Here is a 21260-nt window from a genome sequence, read left to right as displayed (position 1 = left end):
CTCCCCGCCGCCCGGGACAGACCGCGCGGGGGCGCTTCGGCCTGCCGGAAAGGCCAGCGCTGTGGCGTCTGGTGACCCACTGGCTGCAGTGAGGGCCGCGGCTGTGTGCCCGGCCTTTGCGCCGGGTGGGCAGAGATTTGCAGTTTACAAAGAATAACAACTGTATTTTGTCTTTTTTTATTTTATTAAGGTAGAAATAGCCCGACTTTTTTTTTTTTTTCGGAAACTGAAAAATAATGGAAACTAAAAAAGCACCTTTCATCCCAACACCTGGAGAGATGCACAGCTCAGGGTTGGATACCTTTTCTTCCAGTCTCATCTCTAGGCACATGTAGTTTTCTTTTAAAAAATTTATCGCATAAAATGAATCGTAGGCATATATTGGCATCTCCTGTTGCTTTTTTGTTGTTCAGTCATTGAGTCGCTCAGCCCTTTGCGACCGCATGGACTGCAGCACACCAGGCTTCCCTGGTCCTTCAGTGTCTCCCCCGAGTTTGCTCAAACTTATGTCCATCGAGTCGGTGATGCCATCCAACCATCTTTTCCTCTGTCTTCCCCCTGCTCCTGCCTTCATCTTTCCCAGCATCAGGGTCTTTTCCAATGAGTCAGCTCTTTGCATCAGGTAGCCAAAGTATTGGAGCTTCAGATTTGGCATCATTCATTTAACTTCCAATGGATATTCAGGGTTGATTTCCTTTAGGATTGACTGGTTTGATCTTGCAGTCCAAGGGACTCTCTTAAGAGTCTTCTCCAAGGCCACCATACCAAAGCATCAGTTCTTTTGCACTAACCCTTCTTTATGGTCCAACTGTCACATCTGTGCATGACTACTGGAAAAAACCATAGCTTTGACTATACACATCTTTGTCAGCAAAGTCACTGCTTTTTAAGACGCTTGAAGAGTCTTTGTCTCTGCTTTTTAATACACTGTCTAGGTTTGTCATAGCTTGCCTTCCAAGGAGCAAGTGTCTTAATTTCACGGCTGCAGTCACCATCTGCAGTGATTTTGGAGCCTAAGAAAATAAAGTCTATCACTGTTCCACTGTTACCCCATCCAGTTGCCGTGAAGTGATGGGACCTGATGCCATGATTTTTGTTTTTTGAATGTTGAGTGTTAAGCCAGCTTTTTTGCTCTCCTTTTATACCTTCATCAAGAGCCTCTTTAGTTCCTCTTCTCTTTCTGCCATAAGGGTAGTGTCATCTGCATATCTGAGGTTATTGATATTTCTCCCAGAAATATTGATTCCAGCTTGTGCTTCATCCAGCCTGGCATTTCGCATGATGTACTCTGTGAAATTAAGTTATATAAGCAGGGTCTTCTTTCCCAATTTTGAACCAGTCCACTGTTCCATATTCAGTTCTAACTTGCTACTTGACCTGTGTACAGGTTTCTCAGGAAGCAGGTAAGATGGTCTGGTATTCCCATCTTCTTTAAGAATTTTCCAGTTTGTTGTGATCACACAGTCAAAGGCTTTAGCATAGTCAATGAAGCAGAAGTAGATGTTTTTCTGTAATTCTCTTGCTTTTTCTATGATCCAACAGATGGTAGCAATTTGAACTCTGGTTCTCTGCCTTTTCTAAATCCAACCTGTACATCTGGAAGTTGTTGGTTCACATACTGTTGAAGCCTAACTTAAAGGATTTTGAACATTACCTTGCTATCATGTGAAATGAGTGCAATTGTGGGGTAGTTTGAACATTCTTTGGCATTGCCCTTCTTGGGGTTGGGATGAAAAGTGACCTTTTCCAGTCAAGTGGCCACTGCTGAATTTTCTAAATGCTTCTTTACCTGGCATCAAGTGATGAGAATTTTGCCTTATTGATAAAGTACTGCAAACTTTTTAATGGTTGTATATTGTCCCAACTATGGTTGAATATTAATCAGTGAAGCCTATTGGTACACATTTAGGTTATTTTTATAAGCAACACTATAGTTTTAAATGTGTTTGATGATAATCCTACAATCCATATATAAACACTGATAACATCTCAGGGGGTCACTTTCTGTGCTGTTCCATGCATTTAGCCATAAATGTATGTGTTTGCACTTACAGAAATAATGTCATGTATGTACATAAGCATACATACATATATACATACATACAAATCCCTGAAACCTCTTCCTCCACCAAATGCATAAAAATGACAAGTTCTTAAAACAATGAATTGTAGTGTTTGTTTGTTTGTTTTTTTCAATCTTAAAGTACCATGAGGAGTAGGCAGAGAGGAAAGCTGTGACCCAGAGGGATAGGCTGAGGATCTGGAGCTTCAAGGAAATGGGTGTAGACAAAACAGAAAGGAGGACCAAAGACAGTGCCCTGGGTTCTCCAAGGTTAAGGGCTCAAGAAAGGCTAACAAGAAATTTGGTAGGAATAGCTAAAACAGTAGGAGGAAATTCACTCTGCTGTGTGTTGTTTTAGTGTGCATTTCTCTTTTCATATGTATATTGGCCATCTGAAGCCTGAGAATTTTCTAGTCATGTCTTTTGCCTTTTTTCTCTTGTATTTGTCATTTTGTTGACTTTTGGGAGCTCTTCATATGCTCTGAACATAAAATCTTTTTGTATATTGAAAATACTTTCTCCCAATCTGGCGCTGTCCTTTAACTTAGCCTAAGAAATCTCACAACTGAGCCACTGAGCAACAAATAAGGAATCTCAGATATGAGAATTTTAAAAAATCTTTTCAAATAGGCAGGTCTGTCAGTTTTTTCCTTTATTGCTTCTGGATTTGATGTCTTACTTAGAGAGGGTTTCTCTCCCTGCCCCCCTCCTCCCATCTCAACATAAAAAATATCCTTCTAATTGCAAGGTCCAGAAGAAGACTTGGGAGACTTTTTCTCATAAGAGCCAGATCAGTGCTTGGCTCATAATGGGTTTGTGGTCCCTATGCAGAAGTAAATGTAGGTACACCTAGCTGAGGATGTGCGTGCTCAGTTGCTTCAGTCGTGTCTGACTCTTTGCAACCCCATGGACTGTAGCTTGCCAGGTTCCTCTGTCCGTAGGATTCTCCAGGCAAGAACACTGGAGGGGATAGCAGGGATCTTCCCGACCCAGGGATTGAACCTGCATCTCTTATGTCTCCTGCATTGGCAGGTGGTTTCTTTACCACTAGCGCCACCAGCACTCCTTCCCATAAATCCTCAGGAAACCAAGTCGACATTTTGGAAGGTTCTTCCATGTGCACTTATGTCCTCCTACCCCCTCACCTATCCTGGCTTATAATCAATGGATGTTTGGGTGAAATCACTGTGGCTGAGCTTTTTTCTTATTTTCTACTTTGCTGAATTTTCCAAGTTTTCTTCAATAGCAAATACTATAGGTTCTTGAAAATGAAAAGTTTGCTGAGAGGCACAAAGAATAGTGATGAGCGAAGAGGAATGGGTATAGGCCTGGTGGGCAACGTTGAACAGCCTCGGCCAAAAGAAAGGAAGGTGGACTGTGGACTTCCCTAAGGTGGAAAATTGGAAAGATGGCACATTTTTGTCACTTTATAAAGGAATCTCATACTCTAGCTATTATCTCCCTATCCACTCCCTATCCTTTGCCTAGCCCTAAACAACCACTCATTTACTTTCCATCTATAAATTTCCCTGTTCTGAACCTTTCATATGAATAGAATCATATAATATGTATCTTTTATGACTGGCTTCTTTCACTTAGTTTCATGTTTCAAAATTCATCCATTATGTAGCATCTATTAAGATTTCATTATTTTTTATGGCTGAATAATATTCTGTTGTACAGATTTATGACATTTTGCTTATCAAAATGTCAGCTTGATGGGCATTTATGTTGTTTCTACCTTTTGGCAATCATAAATAACTGCTATAAATACTTATTTGCAAGAATATATGTTTTCATTTCTCTTGGGTTATATGAGTGGTATTTCTGGGTCTCATGGTATTTCAGTTCAGTCACTCAGGTGTGTCTGACTATTTGTGACCACATAAACTGCAGCACGCCAGGCCTCCCTGTCTATCACCAACTTCCGGAGTTCCCTCAAATTCATGTCCATTGAGTCGGTGATGCCATCCAACCATCTCATCCTCTGTCATCCCCTTCTCCTGCCCTCAATCTTTCCCAGCATCAGGGTCTTTTCAAACGAGTCAGCTCTTTGCATCAGGTGGCCAAAGTATTGGAGTTTCAGCTTCGACATCAGTCCCTCCAATGAACACCCAGGACTGATCTCCTTTAGGATGGGCTGGTTGGATCTCCTTGCAGTCCAAGGGACTCTCAAGAGTCTTCTCCTACACCACAGTTCAAAAGCATCAATTCTTCGGCACTCAGTTTTCTTTATAGTCCAACTCTCACGTCCATACATGACCACTGGAAGAACCATAGCCTTGACTGGATGGACCTTTGTTGGCAAAGTAATGTCTCTGCTTTTCAATATGCTGTCTAGGTTGGTCACAACTTCCCTTCCAAGGAGTAAGCGTCTTTTAATTTCATGGCTGCAATCACCATCTGCAGTGATTTTGGAGCCCAGAAAAATAAAGTCAGCCACTGTTTCCACTGTTTCCTCATCTATTTGCCATGAACTGATGGGACTGGATGCCATGATCTTAGTTTTCTGAATGTTGAGCTTCAAGCCAACTTTTTCACTCTCCTCTTTCACTTTCATCAAGAGGCTTTTTAGTTCTTCTTCCCTTTCTGCCATAAGGGTGATACCATCTGCATATCTGAGGTTATTGATATTTCTCCTGGCAATCTTGATTCCAAGATTGGAATCAAGCTGATTCCAGCTTGTGCTTCTTCCAGCCCAGTGTTTCTCATGATGTACTCTGCATGTAAGTTAAATAAGCAGGGTGACAATATATATCCTTGACGTACTCCTTTTCCTATTTGGAACCAGTCCGTTGTTCCATGTCCAGTTCTAACTGTTGCTTCCTGACCTGCATACAGATTTCTCAAGAGGCAGGTCAGGTGGTTTGATATGCCTATGTCTTTCAGAATTTTCCACAGTTTATTGTGATCCACACAGTCAAAAGCTTTGGCATAATCAATAAAGCAGAAGTAGATGTTTTTCTGGAACTCTCTTGCTTTTTCTGTGATCCAGCAGATGTTGGCAATTTGATCTCTGGTTCCTCTGCCTTTTCTAAAACCAGCTTGAACATCTGGAAGTTCATGGTTCATGTATTGCTGAAGCCTGGCTTGGAGAATTTTAAGCATTACTATACTAGTGTGTGAGATGAGTGCAATTGTGCGGTAGTTTGAGCATTCTTTGGCATTGCCTTTCTTTGGGATTGGAATGGAATTGGAATGGAATGAAAACTGACCTTTTCCAGTCCTGTGGCCACTGCTGAGTTTTCCACATTTGCTGGCATAGTGAGTGCAGCACTTTCACAGCATCATCTTTCAGGATTTGAAATAGCTCAACTGGAATTCCATCACCTCCGCTAGCTTTGTTCGTAGTGATGGTTTCTAAGGCCCACTTGACTTCACATTCCAGGATGTCTGGCTCTAGGTGAGTGATCACACCATCGTGATTATCTGGGTCGTGAAGATCTTTTTTGTACAGTTCTTCTGTGTATTCTTGCCACCTCTTCTTAATATCTTCTGTTTCTGTTGGGTCCCTACCATTTCTGTCCTTTATCGAGCCCATCTTTGCATGAAACGTTCCCTTGGTATCTCTAATTTTCTTGAAGAGATCTCTAGTCTTTCCCATTCTACTGTTTTCGTATATTTCTTTGCATTGATCCCTGAGGAAGGCTTTCTTATCTCTCCTTACTATTCTTTGGAACTCTGCATTCAAATGGGTATATCTTTCCTTTTCTCCTTTTCTCATGGTAACTTTATGTTTAATCATTTGAGGAATGGCCAGATGGAGATCATGTTCTTTTCCGTTCTTTTTTGGTGGCACTGGGTCTTCATTGTGGTGAGCAAGTTGGGCTCTTCGTTGAGGCATGTGCATTTCTGTAGCTGAGGCCTGTGAGCTCAGTAGTTGTGTTGCTGCATGTGGAATCTTCATTCCCTGAGCGGAGATTGAACTTTAATCCCCTGCATTGGAAGGCAGATTAAGTACTTCTTGATTTTTTAAAAATTTATTTGTTTAGTTTTGGTTGCTGCCTGTGGGATTTCTCTAGTTGCAGCACATGGTGTCTACTCTTCATCGCAGTGCACGGGCTTCCAGTTGGGGTGGCTTCTCTTCTTGCATAGCATGAGCTTCAGTAGTTGCTGAGTGTGGGCTCTAGAGCACAGGGCCTCAGTAGTTGTGTTGTGTGGGCTTAGTTGCTCCATGGCATGTGGAATCTTCTGGGACCAGGGATAGAACCTGTGTTCCCTGTGTTGGCTGGAAGATTCTAATCCGCTGTACTAACATGTTCTTTTAATTAGTCTAAAAATTATACCTGTTCTTTGGAAGATATTTTAAAATACAGAAAAATTTTAAGATAAACCATTTAATTACCATTCATTCCACCGCTCAGAGAATACCCTTGTAGGATACTTATCTGTGCATATTGTTTTTAATGGGACCACACTTGGCATAATATTTTAGCCCATATTATAAATATTTTCTCATATCAATAAATATGTGCATCAATGAGATTCAAAATTCTTTTAGTCTAGGAACCCTTTCTGTAAGAGACTATTTTCCAAAGCCCAATGAGTAATCATTCCATAATCAGTGGAAAATTCTTAAAGAGATGGGAATACCAGACCACCTTACCTTCCTCCTAAGAAACTTGTATGCAGATCAAGAAACAAGAGAACTGGACATGGAACAACAGACTGGTTCCAAACTGAGAAAGGAGTACATCACGGCTGTATATTGTCACCCTGCTTATTTAACTTATATGGAGAGTACATCATGTGAAATGCTGGGCTGGATGAAGCGCAAGCTGTAATCAAGATTTCTGGGAGAAATATCAATAACCTCAGATATGCAGATGACACAACCCTTATGGCAGAAAGCAAAGAAGAACTGAAAAGCCTCTTGATGAAGGTGAAAGAGGAGAGTGAAAAAGCTGGCTTGACACTCAACATTTAAACAAACTAAAAACAAAGATCATGGCATCTAGTCCCATCACTTCATGGCAAATGGATAGGGTAACAATGGAAACAGTGACAGACTTTATTTTTTTGGGCTCCAAAATCACTGTGGATGGTGACTGCAGCCTTGAAATTAAAAGATGCTTGCTCCTTGGAAGAAAAGCTATGACAAACCTAGACAGCATATTAAAAAGCAGAGATGTTATTTTGCAGACAAAGGTCTGTCTAGTCAAAGCTATGGTTTTTCCAGTAGTCATGTATGGACGTGAGAGTTGGACTATAAAGAAAGCTAAGCACCAAAGAATTGATACTTTGAAACGGTGGTATTGGAGAAGACTCTTGAGAGTCCCTTGGACTGCAAGGAGATCAAACCAGTCAATCCTAAAGGAAATCAACCCTGAATTTACATTGGAAGGACTGATGCTGAAGCTGAAGTTCCAATATTTTGGCTTCCTGATACAAGGAGCTGACATATTGGAAAAGACCCTGATGCTGGGAAAGATTGAAGGCAGGAGGAGAAGGGCACGACAGAGGAGGACATGGTTGGATGGCATCACCGACTCCATGGACATGAATTCCAGTGAGCTCCAGGAGATGGTGAAGGACAGGGAAGCCTAGCATGCTGCAGTCCATGGGGTCACCGAGTCAGACATGACTGAGTGACTGAACAACAAGAATTATTGGGCCTGCCGGGTTTCAAGCATCCCTACTCTCCCAATGCCTGTTCTCTTTAGATGCTTCAGGTATTGCACAGTGTACGGGAACCACCCTCATTGCCCTAGGCCCCTATTGAAGGACACTCAGCTTACTCTTCATTTTTCATTGTTATTCAATATTATAAACATGCATCTGTATGTACTTTTATCATCTTAAAAGAAATTTCTAGAAGTAGGATATTGGGGTTAGAGAGACCAACCTCGGGCTTGGGCCTATTTGAGGTACTAGGAGACAGGGGAGAGGTAAGTGATCTGCTACCTGTTCTTCAAAAACAGTCAGCTTCAGAAAATGAGATTTAGGAAAAGGAGAAGAAGATTTCAATAAAGCCCATTCTGTCCAGCAATTTCTCTTTAGGAATTCATTCTGTGCATATCTGTTGCATCACTTAAAAGCTAATAAATGTACAGCATTAGGGAATTGAGTAAATATATCTTCAAATAAAAGAAAGCAAGGTATAAAACATTGTTTTATATACTGTTTGTAGATTTATAAAAATATGGGCATACAATTGAATATATAGATACACACTGTCCACTAGAGTAGCCATACTGAGCACTTGAAATATGGCAGTTCCAAACTGAGATGTGCTGTGTGTATAAGATGCACATTGGACTTTGAAGGCTTAGTATCAGGAAAAAAGTATGTAAAACATTTCATTAATAATTTTTATATTGATAACATGTTGAAATGATAACTTTAAAAATCCATTACATTAGGGACTTCCCTGGTGGTCACTAGCAAAGTAATGCTCAAAATTATCCAAGTGAGGCTTCAACAGTACATGAACTGAAAACTTCCAAATATTCAAGCTGGATTTAGAAAAGGCAGAGGAACCAAAGATCAAATTGTCAACTTCTGTGGAATCATAGAAAAAGCAAGAGAATTCCAGAAAAACATCTACTTCTGCTTTATTGACTATGCCAAAGCCTTTGACTGTGTAGATCACAACAAACTGTGGAAAATTCTTAAAGAGATGGGAATTCCAGACCACCTTACCTGCCTCCTGAGAAATCTGTATGCAGGTCAAGAAGCAACAGTTAGAACTGGACATGGAACAATGGACTGGTTCCAAACTGGAAAGGAGTATGTCAAGGCTGTATATATAACATATACACCCTGCTTATATAACATATGCAGAGTACATCATGCGAAATGCCAGACTGGATGAAGCACAAGCTGGAATCAAGGTTGCTAGGAAAAATATCAGTAACCTCAGATACACAAATGACACCACCCTTATGGCAGAAAGTGAAGAGCAAGTAAAGAGCCTCTTGATGAAAATGAAAGAGGAGAGTGAAAAAGCTGGCTTAACACTCAACATTCAAAAAACAAAGATCATGGCATCCAGTCCCATCACTTCATGGCAAATAAATGGAGTAACAATGGAAACAGTGACAGACTTTATTTTCTTGGGTTCCAAAATCACTGCAGATGGTGACTGCAGCCATGAAATTAAAAGACACTTGCTCCTTGGAAGTAAAGCTATGACAAACCTTGAGAGCCTATTAAAAAGCAGAGACATTACTTTGTGGACAAAGGTCCGTCTAGTCAAAACTATGGTTTTTCCAGTAGTCAGGTATGGATGTGAGAGTTGGACCATAACAGAAGCTGAGTGCGAAGAATTGATGCCTTTGAACTGTGGTGTTGGAGAACACTCTTGAGAGTCCCTTGGATTGCAAGCAGATCAATCTAGTCAATCCTAAAGGAAATCAACCCTGAATATTCATTGGAAGAACTGATGCTGAAGTGGAAGCTCCAATACTTTGGCCATCTCATGAGAAGAACTGACTCATTGGAAAAGACCCTGATGCTGGGAAAGATGGAAGGCAGGCGGAGAAGGCGATGACAGAGGATGAGATGATTGGAAGGCATCACTGACTCAATGGACATGAGTTTGAGCAGGCTCTGGGAGATGGTGATGGACAGGGAAGCCTGGCATGCTGCAGTCCATGGGGTCACAAAGAGCTGGACATGGCTGAGCGACTGAAGTGACTGGTGGTCCCTGTGGCTGGGACTCCATGCTCCCAATGTGTAGAGGTGATAGGTTTGGTCCCTGGTTGGGGACCTGGATCCTACATGCCATGGCTGAAGATCCTGCATGCCACAGCAAAGATCCAAGATCCCACGTGCTCCAATTGAGAGCTTGCATAACCAAATAAATAAAAATATTAAAAAGTTCCCAAGCTGAAATTAAAAACAATATATTAGGTTAAATAAAATATTAAAGTTTCATCTGTTTCTTGTTACGTTTTTAAATTTGCCTACTGCTGCTGCTAGAAAATTTTAAATTACCTATGTGTCTCCCATTTTGTTTCTATTGCCTAGGACTGTTCAGACTAAACTTGGGAAGAATATGCAACACATTCACTACAGTGACTGGGGAAGGGTCCTGAAGATTTATCTGGGGTTCAGGATCTACTTTTGTCACATCCCCACCCTCCTCATCCCTCTCAGATGGGACTGGGGTCTTCTCATTCCCTTCCATGTTTCTCCTGGCCTGCCCCAGCCCTCAGTGCCCGGCTCTCCTTTCTGCCACCCCCCTCCCACCCCCGGCTACTGCTCCTTGGCCTGAAGGATTGGAGTTGTATGGGAAGGGGCTCAAGGCTGCAGTGCCAGCATTCTTGAGCTGTGACATGAAAAGCTGGAGGCCACTTCTTCCCTGGAAAGATGGGGTGCAAAAACAGCTTACTCCCCACTAGCTTTTGAGTGCAGCCTTCCCACCACAGTCAAGGACAGTGAGCTCACTAGCACTATCACTAATTACAAGATGCTCAGTTAAAACCAGTGACAAATTCAGCCTCCCTGATCAAAGAAACACCAATTAAACACTGGCACCAAATTAGCCAAACCATCAATAGGCATTCCATAACTGGGTTCGGAGATTGCTGACACTCTCCTTTGTCCTCACTGCCAAAACTCACGACTAGACCAATCATTAGAGCCTCCTCTGGAGCTGCCGGGAAAAACTGGGCGGCTTGGGATCACATCTAACCGGGGACCCCCGGAAAGACTGGCTAGTTATGTGTCGGCCCCCACCGCAGGTCCGCCTCCAGCACTGGCGGCTCCACGTCCCCAGGAGCTGCCAGTCGCGGGGTCAGGGAAGCTGGGAGAGTAGATGTATCTAGGGTGAATCTCAACTCTATCTTCTGCACAGTCATGTGACCTTGAACGAGTTAATGAACTTCTCTACGCCTCATCGTCTCTGTCGGTAAAGTGGACCGGCGAACACAGACCGCACTGCACAGCTGTATTCCGCAGATTCCTGGAACGGAGGCTCTCATGATGCCAGCCGGTACTTGTAAGTGATGTTAAACGGTGGGGTCCCTCTGAGGCTACTCTACGGAGTTGTTGCATCTCCTGAGGCCCTCTTCCCTGCGAGGGTGGGTAGCTCCAAACCACATACTGAGAATCGGAATTTGAGAAGCCCGGTTCCTTGAACCCTGGCTGGGAGGGAGTGCCGGGGTTAATTCCTTGGTTCCTTCACTCGACCCAAAGCCTGGAACTGGGCGAGGCCGGGCTGGTCCAGCCTCGGCGCCTTCCAACATACTAGCCCCGCCCTCCGTCCCGCCTCTCTTCTTTACTGCGCCCCCATTGGTGGCGTCCGGCGGCGCGGCCGCTGTTATTTTTCGAATATATAAGGAGGTGGAGGTGGCAGCCTCTGCTAGAGGCTTCCTGGGCTGGTGGCTTGTCCCCGTGTCCCTCCTCCCTTCCCCACCCTCCCCACTTCCCTCTCCTCTCTCTCTCCTGCCCCGTTGCTCTTCCTCCCTCCCTTCCCCTCCACCCCGGGCCGGCTCCCTACCTCGCCCAGGCCAGCTGTGCCCGGCGTCTGTCGGTCGCCCTACGCCAGGCCCGCCCGCCCCACCGCGATGGAGCTGCCCCAGCCGGAGCCCGTGGCAGGCTCGGCTCTCAGTCCGGCCGACATGCGCGGTGGCGCCCAGCGTCCTGACCACCTCCCGGGCCTCCGGCTGGGGGCTCATGGCCTCCTGGGGTCTCCGGAGCGCGCGGCCGCTTCCTCGCCGGTCACCACCCTTACCCAGACTATGCACCATCTCGCTGGGCTCGGCAGGTAGGGGGCCCCAGGGATGCTCGGTGTGGGGTGGGAGGCCTGCACTAGGGTTTGGTCCCAGGCGTCTCTGGAACCCGGCATGGATGCCAAACGGAGAGGCATCCCAGACACAGCCTGCTTCAAGGCTCAGGACCGAGCTGTGCTGCTCACACCCTCCAGGTGACTTGTTCTTGGCTGCCACAATTCTCTGGAGACCCTCTTCCCTACCTCCACCATGCTGCCTCCCTAATCTTGGCTCAGATCTCCACCATTTTGCCCCAGGCAGGGGATCCTGAGCCTGGAGGGGGAATTTGAGGGTGGTCCTGTTCCCTCCACCCTCAGTTCTTTCCTGGGGTAAAGGGGTTAAACACTGGTCCTGTTCCCTGAGCAAGTGTGCAGCTCCAGGCTGGGTTGTCCTTGAAGCAATACAGGCCAAAGGCTTGGCCACTCCTCCAGAAAGGCTTGTGGGTGGGTGGGGACCTTTAGAGTTTAGGGGACGGCCCTCTAGGGCTGTCTGCTGCCCCACCATTCCCCAGGATGGTCCCAGCCCACCTCCTTGCTCTTGCTCTGGGTTCACCTTCCCTGCACCCAGGAGAACCTTTAATCAATCAACAAAGAGAAGACACTAGGGCCTCTGTAGAAGGCCTGAGAAGAGGGTAGATCCTTGATGCCATCACCTGCTTGAGACAGTGCAGTGACTGGAAGGGCCTTTCAGAGGTTGGGGGGCGGGGTGTGGTGTTGGTGGGAACATGGGCCAGCCAGCCCTTGAGCCCCACATTTACCTTTCTCCTTCCCTGGGTCCCTGCTCCCTTCTCAGCGAGACCCCAAAGAGTCAGGTAGGCAGCCTGCTCACATGCCTATCCCTGTCCCGTCGGGCGTCTGAATCCTCCCTGTCGTCTGAGTCCTCTGAATCTTCTGATGCAGGTGAGGCCCAGGGGTGCCAGGGGAGTTTGGGGGGCTACCCGAGCCTCCCCACTTCCCTGCTGATCAGACTAACATCCTCACCACAACCTGATGGGACCCCAGCAGGCTCCCCCTGCTCACTTCTGGTGGGGAATACCACACCCAGCATAGACTGGCTGAGTGATGGGGTGCTGGGTGGGGTTCTCCAAGTGAGATGAGATCTTACTATTTAAAACTAGGCACCGAAGTCCTAACCCACAGCCCCACCTGGGAGGCAATTAGGCTGAAAGTCTGTCATTTTATAACATTCACTTGCCTTCAGCTTTAACTTTCATTAAAAGCTGTAATCTCTTCTAGGACAAATTATTTTAAATCAGTTCAAGAAAAATGCTTAGCAGAATTTTGGTTTAAAGCCTAAACTTTAGGCTTTAAAGTTTCCATAGTAATAGGCGATTCCAGAGAGAATAGTAAATAGGGAATGGAGCCCTGTGTAACTTGGCAGTGTGTCAGCCCTTGGGGTCTATGGGTGGATTTTGTTTCAGATTTTAATGTGTCAAGACCTAAGATAAAACAGGTTTTCCCCCTTCTCTGAATAGGGTTGGGACATGGTAAGGAAAAGTGTGCAGGAAATGCCACCACTTTCAAACCAAGGCACTCTGTCTCTCAGGTCTGTGCATGGACTCTCCCAGCCCTATGGACCCCAACATGGCAGAGCAGACGTGAGTAGAGAAGAGGGACCACACGGTCAAGGAGGGGAACCTGCCCTTGGAACCTGCCCTTAGTTCCACCCTAAACTCACTAGGGGAGCTTGGGAGAGCAAACAGACCTCCCTGAACCCCTGTACAGGGGCGATAATTGACCTTCCTGTGTCCTGGCATTCTGCTTGTCTCAGGGAAGGGTCTACTATCATGGGAGCAGCTTAGAATGGATTCAAGACCAGGGTGGAAGGAACAGTAGCCACAGGGAGCCTCTTGCAGGAATACAGGACTGTATGTGCCCTTTCTGCCTATACACATATTTTTCTTTCCTGTGAATTATCACAATTTAAAAATATGGTCCAACTAATTCAAAGTTTTTAATTTACTCTAGGCCAAACAATACAGTTGCTGCAAGCTGGTTTGGCCCTTGGCCCTCCTATCAGTAACCACTGGTTTCAGTGACATTTCACCTGCTGGCCAACCCTTGGAACAGGCCCTTTGTGAAGGACAGTGGAGAAGTTTGGGGGCTCTGCTCAACACAGTTCTCTGCTTCTTGGTTGTGGGGCATGAGTAGTACCTTCCAGAGCACAGCTGTTCCCATCCAGCTGTTCAGGCCCCAGCATGGAGAGCAGCTGTCAGGCGTTACTGGGAACAATGGGCATCCCCGGCCTGGGCTGAAGGACTGTGGATTTGGGTTTAGGGCGGTGGCTGTCTTTCCTCCCATTGCCTTTGATCAGACTGGGCTGGGCTGCAGGTTTGTTCATAAACAGGAAATGGGGAGAGCATTGGGTGGTGGTGTGGGGACTGCAGGTTGGGTTTTGATGAAACACAGAGCTGAACCTGCTTTACCCCTAGGGCCCAGGTGCAGACTGAAAACCAAGCCAATTAAATTGGTCATCCTGGTGCCAGGTTGGCTGCATACAGCCACCCTCGGGGGGTGAGGGGGGGGCGGTGGGTTATCCTCCTGACACTTTAGCCCTCAGTTTCCCACCACCAACACTGCACCTGTCTTAACGGTTACACAGAAAGAGGTGTGTGTGTGTGTGTGTGTGTGTGTGTGTGTGTGTGTGTGTGTGTGTACGCATAGACACACAAAAGCCCTTCCTGGCAGGTGGTCCCTGGTAACATAGCTAGGCTCAAAAGGAACATCTGTTGGAATTCTTTGCCTGCTGGTCTCTTCTAAGGCAGGAGGAGGGGGTGGGACAGAGGCTGGGTTCTAAAATTCCACAGGAGGGAAGAGAGGTTATGACTTTGGACATTTGTCACTAGGGGGTCTGACATGGCAGACCAGGGCTGATCCAGGGGCACACTGAACCAGGCCCTGTTTTGGAGGAGCCAGGACTATCCCACACAAGGGGAGGGAAGCCCTGCCTTGCTGGTATCCAGGCCCTGGAGACACCCACATTTTCAGGACAAGGCTTGTCATGGGATGGATGGATGCCTTTCCTGGCAGCCATATGGCCCTGCTGAGGTGATTTGCATACAGGTGGAAGGCCTGTGGGCAGGCTGGTGAGACCGTTGCCTTGGTAACTCCTCAGCTACCCCAAGACCTACCCCAGCTGTCTCTGTCACTGCCATTCTTCAGGCCTCTTCCATTCAGGGCAGCTTTTAAAATCCCAGGCTGCCTCTTATCTCCCTCTTCCCCTATACCTGGGCTCATGATAGGTGCTGCTTTCTTCTTACCTCCTCTTTCCCCTGGCCTGAGCTCTGGCTCCCCTGGGCCTTGTGGACTGAGGACCCAAGGCTGGGGATAGGCAATGGGCTGTGAGGAGACCTAGGTTGAATGGGACCCTTCTCTGTCCTAGGTTCGAACAGGCCATCCAGGCAGCCAGCCGCGTTATTCAAAAGTAAGTGCTCTGGCCTTCGTTGCACAGGCTCCCCTGCCCTGTGTGGGTGGAGTAGGCCCCAGGATGTACAGGGCTCTGTGGTGGAGGGGCACCTGGCATGTTCTCCGGCACAGCCTGACTCTCCAGCCCTGAGGTGTCCCCGTTTCCTTCTGCAGTGAGCAGTTTGCCATCCGACGTTTCCAGTCCTTGCCGGTGAGTGTCCTCTGAGGCCCACTGGGAGACTTGGGCCTGCTGGCCAGGATTGTAGAGGGCAGGAGGGACCTGGATTGGTTCTCAGAGGGTGGACTTGAAGCAGTTGGGTGTCCCTTGTCTGGCTATGGGAGACGGGGCTTTGGAGGTGGACCAGGGATCTGGGGGAGTTGGAGCAGGGATGGGAGAAGGTAGGGCCTGGGCTGGCACTAGAGGAATGCAGCCTTCTCTATCTACTGCCCTCCTGGCTGTCTAGGGGAGGCTTCTGGGCCACAGTCCTGTGCTACGGAACATCACCAACTCCCAAGCGTCTGGCACCTGGAGGAAGACTGAGCCATGTGACCAAGCTGCCCATGGCTCTGGGGAGGACAAAGAGAATGTGCGTTTCCAGAAGGCCTGAGTTGAAGCACTTCAGGGAGAGAGGGGCTTACTGGAGTGGTTTTTCTGGCATCTGATCATGCATCCCCCTGTATTGCCCACAGGATGGATTTGTCTTCAAGATGCCAGGGAAACCCACACATCCCAGCCACTCCCGTGCTCTTGGGGAGTGGGCCAGCCGCAGAGAAGCCTTTGCCCAGAGGCCAAGCTCAGCTCCCGACCTGATGGTATACCAGGAGAGCTGACCCATGCAGGGCAGGCATGCACGCAGGGCAGGTGCCTGTGAAGGCAGCCCGGGAAATGGGGGTGATCCTGAGCCCTGAGGCAGTGGGAACCTTATTTCTCAGAAGGTTAGGGTGGAGACTTGTCTCAGGGCCCCATGTTGAGTCTCCTCTGTCTCCTCTCCTTCTTCGTCACCCGTGCAGTGTCTCACCCCTGAGCGGAAGATGGAAGTAGAGGAACTGATCCCCCTGGCCCGATGCCACTTCTCCCTGACCCCCTCCACAGGGGCTGTTGAGGAAGACGATGGATTTGTGGATATCCTGGAGACTGACTTAAAGGTAAACAGGCTTGCCTTGTCAGGCCCCCTACCTCTCCCTTCCTGAGATCTTAAAGAGGTAAGCTCTGAGCTCCTACAACAAGACTATGACCTCATTTCAATGTCAGAAGAAGAACTGGAGGTAACTGAGTCACAGCCTGATCTCTGGCCAATCAGAGAAGAGGAAGTGGCTGGTGCTGCAATGGAGGGTGGATGGACAGGGCAAAGGGAAGCCTGGTCTTCCTGTATCACCATGCTTCTCATATCTATGCAAGTCCCTCTGGCGAGTGGGGCCCCACAGTTTCCTGGTCCTGGGGGCTGCCCTGTGTGGAGGTGTGAGCAGGGTCACCAAGGGCTACTGGCCTGGAATTTTGCTGGGAGAACTGGGAAAACTGCCCTGGAGGACTTGGGGCCTTAGGTGTTGGATCTGTGCCTACGGTGTGACCATACCCTTGCTGATCTGGCCTCAGGAGAATGATGTAGTTCCCCCAGGCATGGAGAGCCTCATCAGTGCCCCACTGGTCAAGACCTCAGAAAAGGAAGAGGAACAGGTGAGCCCCTGGAGAGGCCCCTCAAAACTTGGGAGCGGTGGGGCCCTACCCTCTGAGTGAGACTGGTATGGAAAGCAGGGGCTAGGAACGCTGACCCTAGACCTGCTGCCTCTGCCAGGACCTCATCATGTACAGCAAGTGCCAGCGGCTCTTCCGCTCTCCGTCCATGCCCTGCGGTGTGATCCGGCCCATCCTCAAGAGGCTGGAGCGCCCGCAGGACCAGGATCTGCCTGTACAGAACAAGCGGAAAAGGAGTGTGACCCCTCCAGAGGAGGAGCTGCGGGAGACTGAGGAACCTGTGAGTACCCCACTCGTGGGCTGGGACTGGGCTGGACTGCCACCCTCCAAGTCTACCCTGTAAGCCCTTCTCAGCTGGGTTTGTAGAGGGGGGCAGGGTGCAAGGAAGGGGGATACTAACCAGACAGGGCACTGAGGGACAGCCTCACCCCTGACCCTGGCTGCCACTTGCCTCACAGAAAGCCCGCATTCTCCGCTCAAAGTCTCTGTGTCATGATGAGATTGAGAATATCCTGGACAGTGACCACCGAGAACTGATCGGGGATTACTCCAAGGTACCAGCAGTGGGACCCTCTGGAGGCTCGGTCCCATGTGGCCCCTGAGCCCAGCAACTGCTTCAGTGACTCCCATTCTCCCAGAAGCGCCTTATTTGATCCTTTGCATCTTATCCTGTAGTCTCACCCAGACTTCTCTCTCTAGGCTCTCTATGATCTCCTATCTCAAATCTGTCCAGGGCATCATTGGTATCTCCACCTTGGAGAAGATTTCCATCTTGCTTGGGGCCTCCTGGGGCCTGCTTGGCAAAGCATGGGGACAGGAGGCATGGAGGGTTCATAGCCTCTGCTCCCCATCTTCATTTCCCCTTGGAAGGTTGTTTTCTGGGGATCAGACCCTAGAGGCACCTCTTGGTTGCAATGGGAACCAGAGCTTAATTTGAAAGTCGAAGCAGACACTTCCCTGGTGGTCCAGGGGCTAAGACTCCACGCTACCAATGCAGGGGGCCCAGGTTGGATTCCTGGTCAGAGAACTAGATCCCGCATGGCACAATTAAGAGTTCACGTGCTGCAAAAAATCCCACATGCAGCGGTGAAGATCAAAGATCCCATGCAACTAAGCCTGGATGCAGCCAAATAAAACAAGTAAATATTAGAAAAAGGGAAAGTCAAGCAAGTTTGGCTTTCAGACTTGAGGAAAAATTCATTTTTCTCAGGTTCCTAGTTTTGCCAATGTCACTGTCTCTCTCCCCTTCCCTTCAGGCCTTCCTCCTACAAACTGTGGATGGAAAGCACCAAGATCTCAAGTACATCTCACCAGAAACGGTATGCAGGGATGAGCTGTTTTTGGGTTCCTTTGGGACTTCTGTTTGCTTGTTAACCTCCCCTGGAGTCAGGCTACAAGTACTGGGTCAGCCCCTGCCTGCCAGCCTGAACCACTGGGACCCACCTCTGTGGCCTCCTGCAGGTGGTGGCTCTGCTGACAGGCAAGTTCAGCCACATTGTGGAGAAGTTTGTGATTGTCGACTGCAGATACCCCTATGAGTATGAAGGCGGTCACATCAAGGTGAGGCAGGGTGATGGGAGAGGCCCTGAAGACTCATCCAGTTCTGTCCTTCCTCTGCCCAAAGGATGCACCCTCTCATGGGGTAGGATCTGCCCTTCAAGAGGCGGAGTCACTCACCTGAAAGATGGGGGCCGCACAGGGCAGGGTCAGCCACGCACAGCTGTGGCCTGACCTCTGGCTTCTCTGGCAGACTGCTGTGAACCTGCCTCTGGAACGGGATGCCGAGACCTTCCTGCTACAGAGCCCCATCACACCCTGCAGCCTGGATAAGAGAATCATCCTCATTTTCCACTGTGAATTTTCATCTGAGCGGGGCCCCCGCATGTGAGTCCCAGCTTTGCCCAGCCAGCTAGTGCTGCTCCTCACCTTCCCTTCTTAGGCTTTCGGGTGCTAGAACCATCCAGTGGCCAAGAGGCGTGAGCCAAGCCCTGGCCCCTCCTTGATCTGGGCCTCTTATCTCACCTTGGAGCTTGGAGCAGACCGTATCCCTGCTTCCCTGTGCATGACACTGTCCTCCTGTCTCCTCTCATCCTTTCTGTCAGGCCTCTCATCTTCCCTTTGTCCATTGCCGCCATCCCCACAAAACCTAATTCTAACTCTCCAGCAGTGTCCTTAAAATCCAGAGGTCCTGTCCCAGTCCTCAATGACGCTGACCTTCCAGGGTTCGATTGTTCTTTCCTCTCTCCATCTCCTCACCAAGCCTTGTCCAGACCTTCTGACTCTTACCTCTTGAACTTGGTTCACTTGTCTCCCTTCTGCCTTCACTTTCCTGGCCCAGAAGAAATGTCTCGAACAGAGATTGTGTAACTCTCTTCTGAACATAGAGCCCCTTTGATTTGCTTTTGTCTGTCTCCCCACCCTCTTGTGAACCCAGTTAGCTAGACTGAAGTAAAAGTGTTCCTGTGGCTGACATTCCTGCACTCAAGCCTTCTGTGGTTCCCAGAGGAGTGGGTGCAGGGAGCAGGTCCCCTGATACCTCCCACTGCACACCCAGCTCTCACCCCGACACCCCTTCTGGTCCCAGGTGCCGTTTCATCAGGGAACGAGACAGAGCCTCCAACGACTACCCCAGCCTCTACTATCCTGAGATGTATATACTCAAAGGCGGCTACAAGGACTTCTTCCCACAGCACCCGGTACGTCGGGTGGGGGTGGCCATAGCCTCCGTGGGAGGGTTGGGCTACAGGGAAAGGGGTTGACCAGGCAGTAGCTCTCGGATAAAGGAGGACAGGGTCCTCCTTGAAGTTGCCCAGTTCCCCATGTTGATTGCCCCATCCCATCCTGCCCTAGACCTTCTGTGAGCCTCAAGACTACCGGCCCATGAATCATGAGGACTTCAAAGATGAAATGAAGACCTTCCGCCTCAAGACACGCAGCTGGGCTGGCGAGCGGAGCCGGCGAGAGCTCTGCAGCCGCCTGCAGGACCAGTGAAGGGCCAGCAACTGTCCCACCCACCTTCCTTGCTTTGTGCGGCCTGGGCATCAGCCACCCTGTGGCCTCCGGGGCTGAGGGTCTGCTGTCCAGGGAAAAGACGGTGAGGGTGTCCTGTCTGCCTGCACCAGCCCTGATCCACTGTCTCACTCCAGTCATGTTCCATATCCTGGTGACACCCCCACCCTCACTCCAGCAGAGTCCAGCCTGCTGACTAAGTGAGATTGGATTAAGTCTAGCTCAAAGGAAGTATTTGTGTCTAACAGGAGCCTTTTTGGTGTCTTTTTCTTCCTTGTTTGGGTTAACCCTTTGTCTTGCTGTATTCAGAAAAGCCTCTTTTTTCCTAAGAGCCTTGTTTATATGTATGTGGCTGAGAGAAAGCTCCAGCCTCCTAGGAGGAGCCACCGCTACCCTCGGAGTTAGCACCGTGTCCCAGGTGCTAACACACTCCTAAGTATGCGTGCCACACTCCCCTTTCTCCTTCCCGTCTCTCCATGTGAACATCTCCAGCACAGGCATGAGCTCTTCCTCTTTCCTGTTTCGGTGCTGTTTGTATGCTTGATCTCTTTTTTTTCCATCTCAGGATAGTTACAGGCTAAGGTTTAGGTTTTCCCTGTCCAGTTGTTAAAGATACAAATATTCATAACCCACTTGGCCCTGGCTTCTGTGGCTCGGAAAGGGATGTTATTATCCATGGAGGCCCCTGGGTGAGGGTTAAGGCCTGCATCCTGAGCCCACTGGAAACCTAGCCCTCACTGCTGTGAACCCTGGGGGCTGAACCCATGTCAGAACTTGCTACTGTCTCGTCACGGACGGACAGATGGACGAATGGAAGTGTGGATGGATGGTGGATGTATGGATGGCCATAGACCCACAATGCCTTGTCCACAAACCACTGAACTGAAGGCATTTTGGTGAGTGTGACTGCCTGCAGCAGGAGTATACATGTGCCTGTCTGTAACAAAATCTTTACACTTTAAGATTTGGAGATATTCAAAAGGAAATGTTATGGAAGCAGCTAAACTAAGGCCAACCACCTCTGGATTCTGAATCTCGGGATATGGGCAGGGCTTCTTGAAGGCTCTGCTGAGTCATCTGGAAGGGTCTTGGTTCAATAAAGCACTGAGCAAGTTGAGTAAGTAGCATTGTGTCCTGTGGAGCCCTTAATAAGACTATGGCAGACCCTGATGGTGTAATACAGCAGAGGCAAGTCACTGGATTGGGGCTGGAAGACTCCTGGGGAGGTGGCCTCATACTCTCTTCCCAAGTCTTGCCAAGATTTTGGATTCAGCTTCCCTGTTTCCCTCATCTGGCTTCTCAAGCACTTCTGGGGTCCACCTTCCTAAACTAGCTCTCCATTCTTAAATTCTGCATCCAAGAAGGCAAGAATGATG

At 48.4% G+C, this 21260-nt stretch overlaps 1 protein-coding gene across 5 annotated transcripts; it reads left to right on the top strand.

Annotated features, from left to right (window-relative positions):
* The first annotated feature begins 11371 nt into the window (after nucleotides 1-11371).
* Nucleotides 11372-21008, top strand: CDC25B (cell division cycle 25B). Of its 5 annotated transcripts, none has more exons than XM_004014363.5 (16): nucleotides 11372-11774; nucleotides 12571-12677; nucleotides 13324-13375; nucleotides 15160-15201; nucleotides 15357-15393; nucleotides 15647-15769; nucleotides 15873-15995; nucleotides 16194-16328; nucleotides 16777-16857; nucleotides 16976-17155; nucleotides 17334-17429; nucleotides 18132-18194; nucleotides 18337-18435; nucleotides 18626-18759; nucleotides 19460-19571; nucleotides 19726-21008. In XM_004014363.5, the coding sequence occupies exons 1-16, from the start codon at nucleotides 11575-11577 to the stop codon at nucleotides 19864-19866; spliced, it is 1725 nt and encodes a 574-aa protein (XP_004014412.2). In that variant the 5' UTR covers nucleotides 11372-11574; the 3' UTR covers nucleotides 19867-21008. The 5 variants fall into 5 exon arrangements, with proteins under 5 accessions (XP_004014412.2, XP_042085688.1, XP_012044109.2 ...); XM_060397612.1 differs by having other exon boundaries at nucleotides 11680-11933; XM_042229754.1 differs by lacking the exon at nucleotides 15873-15995.
* The last annotated feature ends 252 nt before the right edge of the window (nucleotides 21009-21260 follow it).

This window comes from Ovis aries, chromosome 13 (assembly GCF_016772045.2).
Source record: "Ovis aries strain OAR_USU_Benz2616 breed Rambouillet chromosome 13, ARS-UI_Ramb_v3.0, whole genome shotgun sequence".
In the NCBI taxonomy this organism is placed as follows: Eukaryota; Metazoa; Chordata; class Mammalia; order Artiodactyla; family Bovidae; genus Ovis; species Ovis aries.
Note: the sequence above shows the minus strand (reverse complement) of the source record. Positions and strands in the feature narration are given on the sequence as shown.

Bases quoted from the DNA above. Each gene is read 5' to 3' on its own strand.
- CDC25B (XM_004014363.5), top strand. From the start codon at position 11,575: ATGGAGCTGCCCCAGCCGGAGCCCGTGGCAGGCTCGGCTCTCAGTCCG. The intron at 13,376-15,159 runs GTGAGTAGAGAA...TCTCTGTCCTAG, and splicing joins CCCAACATGGCAGAGCAGAC to GTTCGAACAGGCCATCCAGG. The intron at 16,329-16,776 runs GTAAACAGGCTT...ATCTGGCCTCAG, and splicing joins TCCTGGAGACTGACTTAAAG to GAGAATGATGTAGTTCCCCC.